The sequence below is a fragment of the Amblyraja radiata genome, chromosome 22 (genome assembly GCF_010909765.2).
Source record: "Amblyraja radiata isolate CabotCenter1 chromosome 22, sAmbRad1.1.pri, whole genome shotgun sequence".
NCBI classification, from domain to species: domain Eukaryota; kingdom Metazoa; phylum Chordata; class Chondrichthyes; order Rajiformes; family Rajidae; genus Amblyraja; species Amblyraja radiata.
The window spans coordinates 6,991,546-7,007,250 of NC_045977.1; the positions used below are offsets into that span (position 1 = coordinate 6,991,546).

At 44.5% G+C, this 15,705-nt stretch overlaps 1 protein-coding gene across 1 annotated transcript in view; it reads right to left on the reverse strand.

The window, feature by feature from the left end:
- Nucleotides 1–297: 297 nt before the first annotated feature.
- Nucleotides 298–15,705, reverse strand: part of cpped1 (calcineurin like phosphoesterase domain containing 1) — a 272,056-nt gene continuing 256,648 nt past the window's right edge. The window contains exon 4 of the mRNA XM_033040303.1: nt 298–1,708. Coding sequence (XP_032896194.1) covers nt 1,458–1,708 — 251 coding nt within the window. The 3' untranslated portion in view covers nt 298–1,457. The remainder of the gene's footprint in view (nt 1,709–15,705) is intronic.

Below are 15,705 nucleotides of genomic sequence, written 5' to 3' on the forward strand. Positions count from 1 at the left end.
AAGGAACTGCAGATGCTGGAAAATCGAAGGTAGACAAAAGTGCTGGAGAAATTCAGCGGGTGCAGCAGCATCCATGGAACGAAGGAAATAGGCAACGCTTCTTCAGACTGATGTAGGGTGGGGGGTATCTCAGTGCCCGGTGGGAGAATTGTTGTGTGTGGCCGCAAATAGCCAGTCGGTATCGATAGTCCGGCTTGGGTCCGATCTGGGAGGTAGGGAGGTGGAGCTGGAAGCCATGAGGTACGAGATGGAGGCGCAGGCATTTCCCGAGGAAGCAAATGTGGCTGTGGTATCGGGTCTGGGTTAGGATGTGGTCATACAGTTGGAGGGAAGGGCGAATCACAGAGGGGGGGCAGTTAGAGAGGAGGTTGTAAAACTGTCTCCGGAGGGAGGAGGAGAACTTCTTCAAAATAGGCATACCTTGAGGAGATTTCACAGTGGAGTAGACAAAGTGTTTAAGAAGGAACTGCAGATGCTGGAAGATCGAAGGTAGACAATTTCATTGACATTTCTGATGAGGCAGCACACCCTCAATGCTGCGTAGACCTTTACCAAGGAGTTTTGTACCCACTGATCATTGCTACATTGACAATTTGGCAGCCAGTGCCCAGAAGACAAAAAAAAAGGTTATACGGAGACAACAGGCCACGATAGCAATGGGATTCTGTGCCAATTTTGACACTGACATGTTTTCCACGTATAGAATGGTTTACAGATTATGGAGATTTTTTTTTGCATTGCATTTGCATCAGTCTGAAATGAAAGTAACAATGGCTCGAGCTGCCTCATAACCACAGCGATATCCAATTAACACACTAATTGGGCATATAACAAAGTATTTACTAGAAGCTCTGTCCAATGGGAGGTTTCTGGAGTGATAGTGAAATTGCACCAGAAATAGACTCCTACACACTGCTCGTACCAAAAACAAAATTGCTGTGATTTTTAATTAATTAATCTAACACTGAACATTTCAAAAACGATATCCTTATTACCACTTTTACTATGTGTTGTTTTGGTGTTCTTGTTTATTTCCTTTAATTATGTGGATACCTCAGAGTGTGACAGATTGTATTCTCGATTAGTGAGGGTGTTTCTCGATAGGTAAGGATGTCAAGGGTTATGGGGCGAAGGCGGGAGAATGGGGTTGAGAGGGGAAGATAGATCAGCCATGATTGAATGACGGAGTAGACTCGATGGGCCGAATGTCCTACTTCTGCACCGATGACTTAAGAATATATGAGCTTATGTACAGAGAGCTGAGTGTAGATCGTGAAGTTAACAGAGACGCTAGCAAAAATAAAGCCATAAAGAGTCTGAAAATTATCTCAGTATGGAAGCTCTGATATTATATAATGTTTTTAAGATAAATCTATGAACTTTCAGCAGATGTACACATGTATCCACTGATGTCACTCATGCCATGATGGTCCACGAGTGCCCTTTCTCACCACCTTTCATTGTAGGTGGGGGTTTGGAGCATTTACTTCAGTAGGGAAGGACAGCACCTCGTCCACTGTAACATCATTCAGCTCATCCAGACTGATGTACTTGTGATGGATATGCTCCTCCGTCACTGCTACCACCCGCACACCATGCTTGTCCTGTCCCAGCTGGCAGCCTATAGCCGAAGTCACCACCATATCAAGGTCATTAAACCTTCCACCGGCGTTCTGATGGTAGTGGCCAGAGAAGACTGCGTTCACACCTGGAACACATCAAAACAGATCCATGTTTAGTTTACTTTAGTTTAGAGAGACATTATATAAGATGGAAACAGGCCCTTCGGTTGACCGAGTCCGCGCCAATCAGCAATCCCTGCACATTAACTCTATCCTACACACACTAGGGACAATTTACACCAAGCCAATTTACCTATATACCTGTACCTCATTGGAGTGTGGGGGGAAACTGAAGATCTTGGAGAAAACCCACGCGGTCAAGGGGGGAACGTCAATAGTCAATGGTCAGATTTATTCGTCACAAACACAATGAAGTGCAGTGAAATGAATTTGCCAGCAGCGGTACAATAAAAAAAACACACAACACACAATAAAAAATTTAACACAAACATCCACCACAGCATTCTTCACTGTGGTGGAAGGCACAAAGTTTAGTCAGTCCTCCTCCATTTTTCCCCGTGGTCGGGACCATGAACCTCCGCAGTCGCAGGCAAGGTAAGTCCCGAATTGGTGCTTCCCTACCGGAGACCGCGGCTTGAAGATGATGTAGGCCGCAGTCCGGCGGTAGGAGCTCTTCTCCTCTGGGGTCCCCAACAAGGGATCCCAGGCTCCGGACGCCGCGCCAGCTGGAATCTCCGCAGAGCGCGGCTTCAGGCTGCCGCGAGCCAGCGATCGGAACGCTCCCTTCTGGCGACCCCCGTACTGACAGCACCAGTAGTCGAGATCGAACCCGTGTCTCCGGCGCTGTAAGCGCTGTAAAGCAGCAACTCTACTGTTGTGCCATACATCATAAATGTATTATGATGTGTCACAGCAATGCGATGTATTTCACTTCTTAGCTAAGTGCTGCTGAAATGTTCCACGATGTTCCCGCGTCAGCCATACAAGAAACTATTTGAGATGTTTCCACATTTTACAACCAGTTTCGGATATTGTGATTACTAACCACTGTTTACCACTGTATACCGCTGTACGGAGTCAACATCGAAACTGTTTATTTTATTTTATTGTCACGTTTCCCTATGTACAGTGAAAAGCTTTTGTCAGCGGAAAGGAATTACATGATTACAATCGAGCCAGTCAGTGTACAGATACATAAGGGAATAACGTTTAGTGCAAGGTAAAGCCAGTAAAGTCCGATCAAAGATAGTCTGAGCATCTCCAATGAGGTAGATAGTAGTTCAGTACTGCTCTCTAGTTGTGGTAGGATGGTTCAATTGCCTGATAACAGCTTGGGAAGAAACTGTCCCTGAATCTGGAGGTGTGCGTTTTCACATTTCTACATGTTTTGCCTGATGTGAGAGGGGAGAAGAGGGAGTGGCCAGGGTGTGACTCGTCCTTGCTTATACTGCTGCCTTTGCCGAGGCAGCATGAGGTGTAGATTCTCTGCAATTTATTTCACTGTTGGATGGAGCTGTTCCCAAACCGAGCTGTGACTCATCCCGACACATCGCAGCTTGACGGGGACTTCCAAGGACTCCAGTGAAGAATGCATTTCCACACAATCAATTTAATTTGCACAACTATCTCTTTGCACGATCAGCCGGCACTCTTTCCCTCAACAGTATTTCTCTTTGATATTTCAAAAGAACGCAGCAAGGCCGTGAGCTGCGAGCCCAGCCTGTTGGGATCTTGGGGAGAACTTTGGAGTGTTCTTGTGAAATTCCCTAAGGTCATCACGTTTGTTGCCGCCAGCTGCTTCGCTACATGCTGGAGCTATGTCACAATGTCACAGGCAAACGGCAAACCCGTCAAAGTTACGCTCTACTCAAGGTCAGAGGGAGCATTTGGTCAAACTGTTCGTAGGTGCGTAGGCAGGAACAGCAGATGCTGGTTTAAACTGAAGATAGACACAAAAAGCTGGAGTAACTCAGCGGGTCAGACAGCATCTCTGGAGAGAAGGAATAGGTGATGTTTCGGGGCAAGTCCAGTCTGAAGAAGGGTCTCGACCTGAAACATTACCTATTCCTTTTCTCCAGAGATGCTGCCTGACCCACTGAGCTGTTCCAGCTTTTTGTGTCTATCTTCTGTTCTTAGGTGTCCTGTATTGTTACTATTAAATGCAAAGAGAAGCTGTGTAGATTTTGAGGACCTTTCTTCTGCCTTACTCTGGAATCACAGTCAAATTCAGTGATCAATTTTCAACGTTTGTGTCTGAGTAGTTATACGGCTCACCCATTATGCCTGGGTCACATCACTAATTTACTGGTGTAGCCCGGATTGGAGAAGGTGTGTCTATACATCCCCAACATGTAAAAAGCACAGGACAGACACAAAATGCTGGAGTAACTCAGTGGGATAGGCAGCATCTCCGGAGAGAGGAATGGTGGGTGATTCAGCTCGAGACCTTTCTTCAGACTCAGTAAAAAGCACATCTGTACTCCTTTGAATGCAATTCTTATTTCTATATATATTATGAATAGGAAATACCTGCAGAATAATGTTTCAACCGAGCAGCCAAATAAGAAAGCTATTAATAAATAATAAATAATGGATTGCAGCAACGGGTGGCAACACCAGCATTGGTTGCCTCGCCAACAGTCTGTTTGTCTTTTCTTCTTTTTGTTATTTTTTATATGTATTAAAAAGTGTGTTTTAGTGTTCCTTGGTTTGTTTTATGTGGGGGGTGGGTGGAGGGGGGAGTAAAAATCTCTTACAAATTTTTTCCGTATCGTATCTCCGTCCCCAATGCGGCCTAACATCGTGCAGTTGGCGGCCCTTCCTGGAGACCGACTCGGCGCTCCAAACTGCAGGAATCTGCGGGACTTTAACATCGAGGGGCTTGCGATCCCTTTTCCAGGGATCGAAGCTCCAACCGCTGGGCCCGTGGACTTTAACATCGAGGGGCTTGCGATCCCTTTTCCGGGAATCGAAGCTCCAACCACAGGGCCTGTGGACTTTAACATCATGAAGCCCGCGGTCTCTGGTATGAAGGGGCCGACTTGGGTGTTTCAACCGCCCCGACGCGGGAGTTTCAATCACCCCGACGGGGGCTTCGGCCGCCGGCTGCGGGGACTTTGATCGCCCCGACTGCGGATGGTTTGACTGCCCGGACCGCGGGAGAAGAAGAGGAAGACTGAACTTTATTGGCTTCCATCACAGTGAGGAATGTGGTATCCACTGTGATGGATGTTTATGTTAACTTTTATGTGGTTGTGTGTCTTGTTGCTTTTCACTTAGTATGGCTGCATGGTAACTCAAATTTGACTGTACCTTAATTGAAACCTTGAAATGGTCATATTGATAAAAGTGGCAAGTGGGTATGAGCGAGTGGTGATTAAAGTTTGGCCAAGTGATAAAGCATGAAGTCAATGGCGGTTTGACAATAATATCATTCCCTTATGCCATTACTCCTCTTGTCATCGTGTTTTCTTCAGTAACATCTAAGAATATCATCAATAATTTCTCTCATATAAAGAAAAATGACAATTTGATCCACAAAAGAGGAAACGTTGAATTCCAAAGTAAATAATTTCCCTTCAATAATTGAAAGAGAAAATTCTTACTTTAGAATTTATTTGAATTTCTCCTTTCTCTGTGAAATTGGCTAGCGTAACGTTTTGCAAATAAATGTTAAGGATTTACTTCAACAGTTGACCTTTGAATATATATACCAAATGTCTCCCTAAAAGATAATTTTAAACAAGTCGGCGATATAAATATGTTTGGATCGATGGAATTGTACAAAAGCAATCTAGAATGATTTTTTAGTGAAAGGGCTTCATTGAGTAATGTGAGCTCGGAGACCTTCTGCAACTTAATGTCACTCAAAGCTGCTTTGTGGTAATACCACTTGACATTTCAATTTATTCAGCTTGATCACATTTTATGGTATTGGCCACCTTATTCAATCATTTGACATTGTGGAGAGCCACACGCAGTAAGTAACCTGGACACGTGAACAATGCAGAAAGACATTGTGCAACCTGACGGAAACGGTGATGGCTGAGAATGATTCAAACACTGTTCACCGAGAAAGAGCATTTCAAATAGGGGCCCTAATACACATTCATGATGCTTTGGGGGGGGGGGGGGGGGGTGGGGGATATTTGGAGGTCTCACCCTGTGGTGCCTACTCTTCTGCACTGGTCAAGAAGTGGAGGTTGAATCACACTGAGCCACTACATCTCAGGGTTTGGGAGTAATGGGCCTGTCCCACTTTGGCCATTTTTAGGGCAACTACAGGCGACTAGTTTGTCGCCACATGCCCGCCGTGAGTAGTCTCCTCAGTTGTGCAAAAAGTCGTGGCATCTTTCTGGTCGCCGCTATATTTTCAACACGTTGAACATTTTTCAGCGACAGTGGGTTTGACGCCAATGAGCGTAGCTTGACTTCTCCTGACATAGGTGCTGTCGTAGGTTGTTGCCAGGATGGCGTAGGCTGTCGCCGGTTTTTGGGCGATCTGCTAGGTCTATCACAGTCGTTGGCAGTTGCCTAAAAAATCACCGTGGGACAGGTCCATACGGCACAGTGAGATGCCAGTGATGAGCAGGCCTCAATCAGCAGAATCCTTGCTAAGAGGCTGGGGTGAGATGGAGCCTCACCTTTGATAAAATAGTACAGTAAACCCTTGTTATAACAGACTACAGAGGGGCAGATGGTGTTGGCAGGTCTGTCCACTATAGACTATGCCCACTGCCCACCACAACCAGAGAGCAGTGCTGAACTACTATCTATCTCTGATGTCCCTCTGACCAGACTTTGCTGGCTTTACCTTGCACTAAACGTTATTCCCTAATCATGTATCTATACACTGTAAATGGATTGATTGTAATCATGTATAGTCTTTCTGCTGACTGCTTAGCACACAACAAAAAGCTTTTCACTGTACCTCAGTGCACGTGACAATAAACTAAACTGAACTATAATAGAATATAATAAAGAGGCCCGTTGAAACAAGGGTTTACTGTACTATGTAGAAACAAGGAACTTCAGATGCTGGTTTAAAAAAAAGGACACAAAGTTCCATAGTAATTTCCCTGGGTCAGGCAGCATCTTTGGAGAACGGGGATAGGTGATATTTCAGGTCAGGACCTTGCCTGACTCGAAACATCACCTATCCATGTTCTCCAGAGATGCTGTCTGACCCGTTAAGTTACTCCAGCACTTTGTGTCCAGGACTGTTAGGTAAATGTTTTACGGTCATAAGGTCATAAATGATAGTAGAATTAGGCCATTCGGCCCATCAGGTCTACTCTGCCATTCAATCATGGCTGATCTATCTCTCCCTCATTCTCCTGTCTTTCCCCCATAACTTCTGACACCTGTACTAATATAGAATCTATCTATCTCTGCCTTAAAAATATCCACTGACCTGGCCTCCACGGCCTTCAGTGGTAAAGAATTCCACAACTTCACCACTCTCTAACTAAAAAAAATGATCCTCATCTCTTTCCTAAAATAATCTTTAATTATGAGGCTATGACCTCTAGTCCTAGACTCTCCCACATGTCTGATAATAAGGAACAATTGTAATGCATAAGAAGATTAAGACAACTATTTAAAAAAAACGGATTACCTAAAAACACCAAAATAATCTTGGACCTAGTTAAAAAATGCTAGTTTTGTGAATGATTATTTTAACTGCTCAACCTGCTTCCAGAGCCACTTTGCCGGTATACAGACATATTGTTTACTTTTTATATAAAACATCCTTTTACAGAACAAAAACATTATGCAATTTCCCCACATACTCTTCTGCAGATGAAAAGCTAAACATGTCAAAAAAGTACAGATACATTGTAATTGTGCTGTTTTGTTAAACAAAATACTGCCTGCTAATTGTTCCATAAGTGGTTATTTATTACACTGTTAATGCAATAGATGCATACGACTTTATTAAAAACAAATAATCAGTCTGCCACGTGATACCAATTTATATACGAGCTTCCCTATGCAGCAAATGTCGGCAGGAATTAATCAGTGATCAGGTGGATCAGAGGTGTTGCTGGCCACGTGCAGTGGAAAGGCAGGATTTCAGCACAGACATGGCTCACTGCAAATTACATTAACTTCGTAGATCATCAATAATCACACTTACTCAGCATTATATTAAATTAACAATTTCAATAAGGTAGTATATGATAAATAAAAGTTGTAGATTAGTTTATTTAGTTTAGAGATACAGCAAGGAAACAGGCCCTTCGGCCCCCCGTGTCCGCGCCAACCAACGATCCCCGCACACTAACACTATCCTACACACACTAGGGACAATTTTTTACACATACACCAAGCCAATTAACCTCCAAACCTGTACGTCTTTGGAGTGTGGGAGGAAACCGAAGATCTCGGAGAAAATCCATGCGGTCATGCGGGAACGTACAAACTCCGTACAGACAGCACCCGTAGTCGGGATCGAACCCGGGTCTCTGGCGCTGTAAGCGCTGTAAGGCAGCAACTCTACCGCTGCGCCACCGTGCCACCCTAATCCTTGTACATCCCGTACATCCTTGTTCTGTCTACGTTTTTAGACAATTTCTGAGCTAGGGCGTTTTCAATGGTTTAATTCAGTTCAGTTCAGTTTAGTTTATTGTCACATGTACACATACACATACACATATATATACACTTATACATACACACACACATATATATACACATACATACACATACACATATATATACACCTATACATACACATACACATATATATACATTTATACATACACATACACATATATATACACTTATACATACACATACACGTACACATACACATATACATACACATACATGTACACATACACATACACATATACATACACATACACATATCTCAGGTACAGAGAAAAGCTTTTGTTGCGTGCTAAGCTGTCAGCGGAAAGACAATACATGATTACGAATGATCCATTTATAGTGTATAGATACATGATAAGGAAATAAGAAATGTTGCTGTAGGAATAGAGATTTAAGAGTGTGGAACAATTGTAATATGAGTTTGTAAGATCTGCTTCTGTGGCCAGCACGCAGATAGTCGCCTGGGTTGGGCACCATCTTGGATCAGAACCTGGATCAGATCAATGGATGATAGTAAGGACTGTTCCATCTTACTGTTGTAAGCAATAATGGTGTTTCATTTTGAATAATCTTTGGAACCGTACTTATTTATTTAAGCTCACCTTTCCATTAAACTCCAGCAGATTACAAATGTCACTGTTCATTTCTCCTCATAAAACAACATTTCATTTAAGAAGGAACTGCAGATGCTGGAAAATCGAAGGCAGACAAAAATTTTGGTGAAACTCAGCGGGTGAGGCAGCATCTATGGAGCGAAGAAAATAGGCAACGTTTCGGGTCTGAAGAAGGGTTTCGACCTGAAACGTTGCCTATTTACTTTGCTCCATAGATGCTGCCTCACCCGCTAAGTTTCTCCAGCATTTTTGTCTACCTTCTAAAACATTTCAATTTGTTTTAAATTTTCTAATCCGATTGTTGAGCAAATATGTGATCTAAAAGAGACATTTCATCAAGACGCTCATGCTAAACATTGTATAAAGAGGGAGATAAGCCAAGTGATTCATGTTGCCATAATAATGGCGTTTCTTTCTGGACAAAATATCTGTTCTTGCCATAAGTTTACAAAGATATTAAAACATTTATTCTCAGTGATCTTCATGTAATGACAATAAACCTTAGAGGAAAATGTCCTTGGTGCAAGAATGTACAGAAATTATTCATGAGAGTGCCACAAGGAGTCAGTCAGTTTTGAAAGTGTCCACAAGTGAGTGGTTGGTTCGATAAACTTCTATACTAACCACGAGAAACCAATTATCATATTAAAAAGTACATTTCAAGAGCTTTGACATCAACAGTCATCTATACACTGTGCATGTGATCTGATGCATGGTTTACAATTACGAAAGGATGATTAATAATTTAAATTATAATTATAATAATAGGTCTGTTTGAATCAGGAGCGCAATGGGAAATCAGAAATCTTAAAATTACGGGCAGCACAATGGTGCAGCAGGTGGAGCTGCTACCTCACAGCTCCAGGCACATGGGTTTGATCCTGACTTTGGGTGCTGTCTGTGTATGGGTTGTGCATTCTCCCTGTGACCGCGTGGGTTTCCTCCGGGTGCTCTGGTTTCCTCCCATGTCCCAAAAGCGTACGAGTTTGTAGGTGAATTGGTCTCGTAACAATTGCCCCTAGTGTGTAGGGAGTGGATGAGAAAGTTGGATATCCTAAAATGAGTGTGAGCGGGTGATTGATGATCAGCGTGGACTTGGTGGGCCGAATGGCCTGTTTCCAAGTATTTTTAAATTAAACTATTAAATAGTAGTCAAACCTGAACTTCAATAAAAATGCTTCACTTAATGCTAGTTGTTCTTCATGAATCACAAGATCTCTACTTGTAGAATACCTGCCTAACGTGCAAATATTATAAGGGGATTAGTATCTTTAGACAGGAAATGTACCACCACGTTTATGTTGGTGACTTTAGATAATAAACAATGATGCAGGTAAAAATGGGGTTTTATTTGCAATGGATGCGTGCGAGATTTTTAACCATTCGTGGAAATCTATTCAATATCGTTTTGGGATTTAGAGTATTTTAGTTTTAGTTTTAGAGATACAGCGCGGAAACAGGCCCTTCGGCCCACCCAGTCCGCACTGACCAGCGGTCCCCGCCCATTAACACTATCCTGCACACACCAGGGATAATTTTTTACACATACACCAAGCCAATTCACCTACAAACTTGTACGTCTTTGGAGTGTGGGAGGAAACCGAAGTTCTCGAAGGTAACCCACGCGGTCAGGGGGAGAACGTACAGACTCCGTACAGACAGCACCCGTAGTCGGGATCGAACCCGGGTCTCAGGCGCTGCATGCGCTGTAAGGCAGCAACTCTACCGCTGCGCCACCATGCCGTCATGGTGCATCTATTTATTTCCGACGGAAAACATGAAGGGCAGCACACATAACCCAGGTATTTTAAACACTGAGAAACATGGACAATACAAATCCAACATGGCTCATATGCCTTTCTCATCTATTCTACACAGTGTCTCTCCGCTAGTTGAGCTTCTTGTTGTGCCATTACACGATATTCATTACATGGATGCTGGAGTAACTCAGCGGGACAGGCAGCATCTCTGGAGAGAAGGAATTAGTGACGTTTTGGATCGAGACCCTTCGTCAGAAGAAGGGTCTCGACCCGAAACATCATCTATTCCTTCGCTCCATAGATGCTGCCTCATCCGCTGAGTTTCTCCAGCATTCTGTGTCTACCTACACTTTAAACCAGCATCTGCAGTTCCTTCCAACTCATGAAGTTCATGCAAGCAGAATCCAACCAAAATGAATCAAATAACGGCAGGAACTTACCTAAGAAGCACTGTGACCCACATCTTTGCTGCGGTCGCTTTTCCAAAGTAAATTAATGCACAGCAGGATTATAATCATTCTAGAACGCCTAATCACCGGAGCAACTTGAGGTTGGTTCAGATCTGCAACATTTCTCTGATCAAACCACAGCTTTTTAAATCCTCGCATGGCAAGATATTCAATTTATATTTGCCTCGATAAATCAACATTTAAAATTAATAAATTAATAAACAGCTGAAAGGTCAGCACTTTCTGTTCCAACTCAATTAGAATAATTTCCCTCCTGCTTTAGAAATGAAGTTTCGCTGAAACTCAATTCAAGGTGGCAGGGGATATTCTTGTGCCATATATGGTCATATCAAAGTCATAGCTGTTAAAAAATAACCCCAGACCATACAGTCATTATGCTGACATATATTACTTGGGTGCATGGATATTAATATTTCTTTTGGAACAGATTTCCAATCTTCCATCCAGCTGTGCCAGTAACTTTCTGTCTTTCTCTGGGCGTATTTGCTAGAATGTGTCACTCAGCTGAGAGCAGAGGCTCTCCATGGTCTGTCTTGGCCAAGCCGTTAAGGTGGATGTGAGACACAAAAAGCTGGAGTGACTCAGTATGTCAGACAACATCTCTAGGAGAATAGGAATATCACGTTTCAGGTCGAGACCCGTATTCAGACTCAACCCTTCTTGACCCGAAACGTCACCTATTCCTTCTCTCCAGAGAAGTTGTCTGACCCGTTGAGTTACTCCGGCATTTTGTGTCTATCTTCAGTTTAAACAGGCGTCTGCAATTCCTGCCCACACATTAAGACGTATGTGACTTTTAAGTGGCATAAAAATGGTCGGTCTTCAAAGTCTGCCTTCACCTTTCCTACAGTGCCCTGAAGGCAGCTGAGATAGCAAAGGCATCAATGGAGAAAGCCAGCACTTTCACTCAGTGCAGCACAGGCGTGTAGAAATCTAATGAGAGCAGGCAGCCGTGCACCCCCATCTCACGTCTAGGATACTTTAGCGGGGCTGTGGGAAATAAGAATATTTTTGTTCCTTCGTGAAAGACTGGTGCATTTGTGACGAGGGTCTCTTTATATCTCAATCTTTCCAGAACAAACACCATCTTGCATGAGTGTGCAGGAGGAACTGCTGATGCTGGTTTAAACCGAGATGGACACAAAGTGCTGGATTAACTCAGTGGATCAGGCAGCATCTGTGGAGGATAGACACACAGTAACTGCTGGAGTAACTCAGCAGTTACTGGAGGGTCAGGCAGCATCTCTGGGGAGAAGGGATGGGTGACGTTTCGGGTCCAGACCCTTCTCCAGTCAATATATTTACTTGTGTTTACTCAAGATTCCAGCATCTGCAGTCCCTTGTGTCACAATCGGTTTCTAACCATTCCCTACAAAACTGGAAGAACGCAGCGGAACAGAGAACACCACGATGGAGAGAGAAACAGTTCTGAGATTCAGTGTGTAGGAAGGAACTGCAGATGCTGATTTATACCGAAGATAGACGCAAAATGCTGGAGTAACTCAGCTGGTCAGGCAGCATCTCTGGAGGGAAGGAATTCTTCTTCAGAAGGGTCTCGACCCGAAACGTCACCCATTCCTTCTCTCCGGAAATGCTGCCTGTCCCGCTGAGTTACTCCAGCATTTTGTGACCATTTTCCATGAAGCAGTTTTGGAAGGGATGGGGAAGGAGACAGATAATCCAGGGAATGCTGAAAACAGACGCGTGGGCTGCGATGGAGAATTATGACCCGTATACTTGCCGTTATTTATATAACTGCCATGTATTGTCAGTGCTAACCTCAACATTCAGAGGCCCACACCTCGGCAGGGGGCTCATGTGAATTAAAGTTTGCCTGTACTTCTTAAAGGGGAGGTTCTCTGTGACTGATGCAGGTGCCGGGAGTCCAATGGGAACTGAGAGCCAAGAGAGTCAGAAGCAAGACACAAAATGCTGGAGTAACTGAGCAGGACAGGCAGCATCCCTGGAGAGAATGAATGGGTGACGCATCTATCCAGAGATGCTGCCTGTCCCGCTGAGTTGCTCTAACATTGTGTGTCTATCTTTGTTGTAAACCAACATCTGCAGTTCCTTCCTACACAGAGTAAGAAGCAGATTGGAATTTGGAGCGAGCACACACATGGAAGTGTCGGTGGCGGAAGGGAAAGTGGGAGACATGGGATGTATCTTCAGGATACTCCTGGTGTATTACACTGGCTGCAGGGAGCCTCGACATTCTATGCCTGATTAGAAACCAGGTTCTGGTTCATAAAAAGCACAACTATGTCTTATGAATAATTGTGATTGCAGTTTTAAATTCCATCTGTCTCAGGCACGTGGGTAGCATGATGGCGTAGCGGTAGAGTCGCTGCCTTTCAGCGCCAGAGACCCGGGCTTGATCCTCACCACGGGTGCTGTCTGTATGGAGTTTGTACATTCTCCCCGTGACCGCGTGGGTTTTCTCCAGGTGCTCCTGTTTTCTTCCACACTCCAAAGCTTCACATGCAGGTTTGTTGGTTAATTGGCTTCAGTGCAATTGTCCCTAGTGTGTGGGATAGTGCTAGCGTATGGGGATCGTTGGTCGATGCGGACTCGATGGGCCGAAGAGCTGTTTCCGCACTGGATCACAAAACTAAACTAAACTAAGCATTGCTTGATTAACCGCACCCTAACTTTCACCTACCGTTCTCCATCTAAAACAGAACTGAGGCCTAACGTCGTGTTGGAGGAACTAAGCGGATCAGGTAATATCGGTAGAGGAAATGGAAGGGCGTTTCAGGTCGGGACTCTTCTTCAGTCTGAAAGGTCCCGACCCGAAACTGTCTGTCCATTCCCTCCATAGATGCTGCCTGATCTGCTGAGTTGCTCAAGATTCCAACATCTGCAGTACCTTGTGTGTCAGGCCCAACAGGCTCACTCCTCACACTTAGAATTACACAATATCTCACCACATGCACATACAATCTCATCTTCCACACACAGTGTGAAGCGAGCATCAGTACACTTCACTCTATTTGCAGGAGATGAAAGTACATGGTCAAAGGCAGCGGGAACCAACAGGGGCAAGACATGCACTTTCATGCCCTACCTCCAAGGAAGAGATATGCGGCCATTTGGGCCTTGTCACTGTGAGCTTGCATCCGGGAGGTAGAACTAAGAGCATTCGTGTTCATGGCATTATCATATCTAACCTTCCATTCATATCCCACTCCCCCCTCTTCCCACAATTCACAGGCTATAGATGACGGAAAAAGGCACTCACATCTCGCCATTATTTTCCTTGTGGACTTGTCCTTTCTGGTACCCAGGTGGCTGGGCTTGGTCAGGCAGTGGAGGAAGACCAGGACGCTAGTGATGATGGAGCTGCAGCATCATTTAATTTCACATCAGCACGGTGGCGCAGTGGTAGAGCCACTGCCTTGCAGCGCCAGAACCCCGGGTTCGATCCTGACCACGGGTGCTGTCTGTATGGAGTTTGTACGTTCTCCCCGTGACCTGCGTGGGTTTTCTCCGGAATCTCTGGTTTCATCCCACGGTCCAAAGACGTACATGTTTGTAGGTTAATTGGTCTTGATAAAACAGTTATTTGGCCCTAGTGTGTGTGGGATAGTGTTATTGTGCGGGGATCGCAGGTCGCGCGGTAGGCCGAAAGGCCTGGTTCCGCACGGTAGCTCTAAATTACATTAAAGTAAACAAAAGATCAAGCCAAAGTTCCTGACGTTGCGTGTAACTTAGAGGAGAGCGGTGTCTGCGAGCTGATTGTGGCAGAACTTCAGGCACAAGTGGCATTCTGCCAGGGTAGAGGACAAAGACAGATTTCAATGAGGCAACCTACTAAAGGCTGAAGGGTACACATAACAAAATACACTGGGAAGCCTGCCAGATATGCCCGTACTCATGCATATGACAAGATATTGAACCTGAGATAAATCTGTGTCCAATGTCAAGAAGTACTGAAGCACCGTGATTGAGAAGTTTGCACAGGATACAGAAACCTGTACAAATTATCAGTGCTATGACGTTCAGTTTAGTTTCCAGTGTGTCGAGGGGCACTGAAAAGCTTTTGTTGCGTGTTGTCGCCTCCTGCCCGCTCTCAGGACCAGCAATCCCACCATTGCCACCCAGCACTGTTCAGCACGTGACTTCACACTTTTAAGGCACTTATCATTGTCTTGTTGAATTAGAGAAAGCAATCTGATCACATAAGGTCATGTGATAGAAGCAGAATTAGGCCATTCGGCCCATCAAGTCTACTCCGCCATTCAATCATGGCTGATCTCTCTGAGGCTATGACCTCGAGTGCTAGACTCTTCCACTAGTGGAAACATCCTCTCCACATCCATTCTATCCAAGCCTTTCACTATTCAGTAAGTTTGGTCCCTCCTCATCCTCCTAAACTCCGGCGAGTGCAGGGCCAGTGCTGTCAAACTCTCATCATATGCTAACCCACTCATTCTTGTAAACCTTCTCAGGACCCTCTCCAGAGCCAGCACATCCTTCCTCCGATATGGGGCCCAAAATTACTCACAGTACTCCAAACGCAGCCCGGCCAGCTCCTTATAGAGCCTCAGCATTACAGCCCTGTTTTTGCATTATAGCCCTCTTGAAATAAATGCTGGCATTGTGTTTGCCTTCCTTACTACCGATTCAACATGGTGGGTTCGAGTACACAAAGAGAGAAACG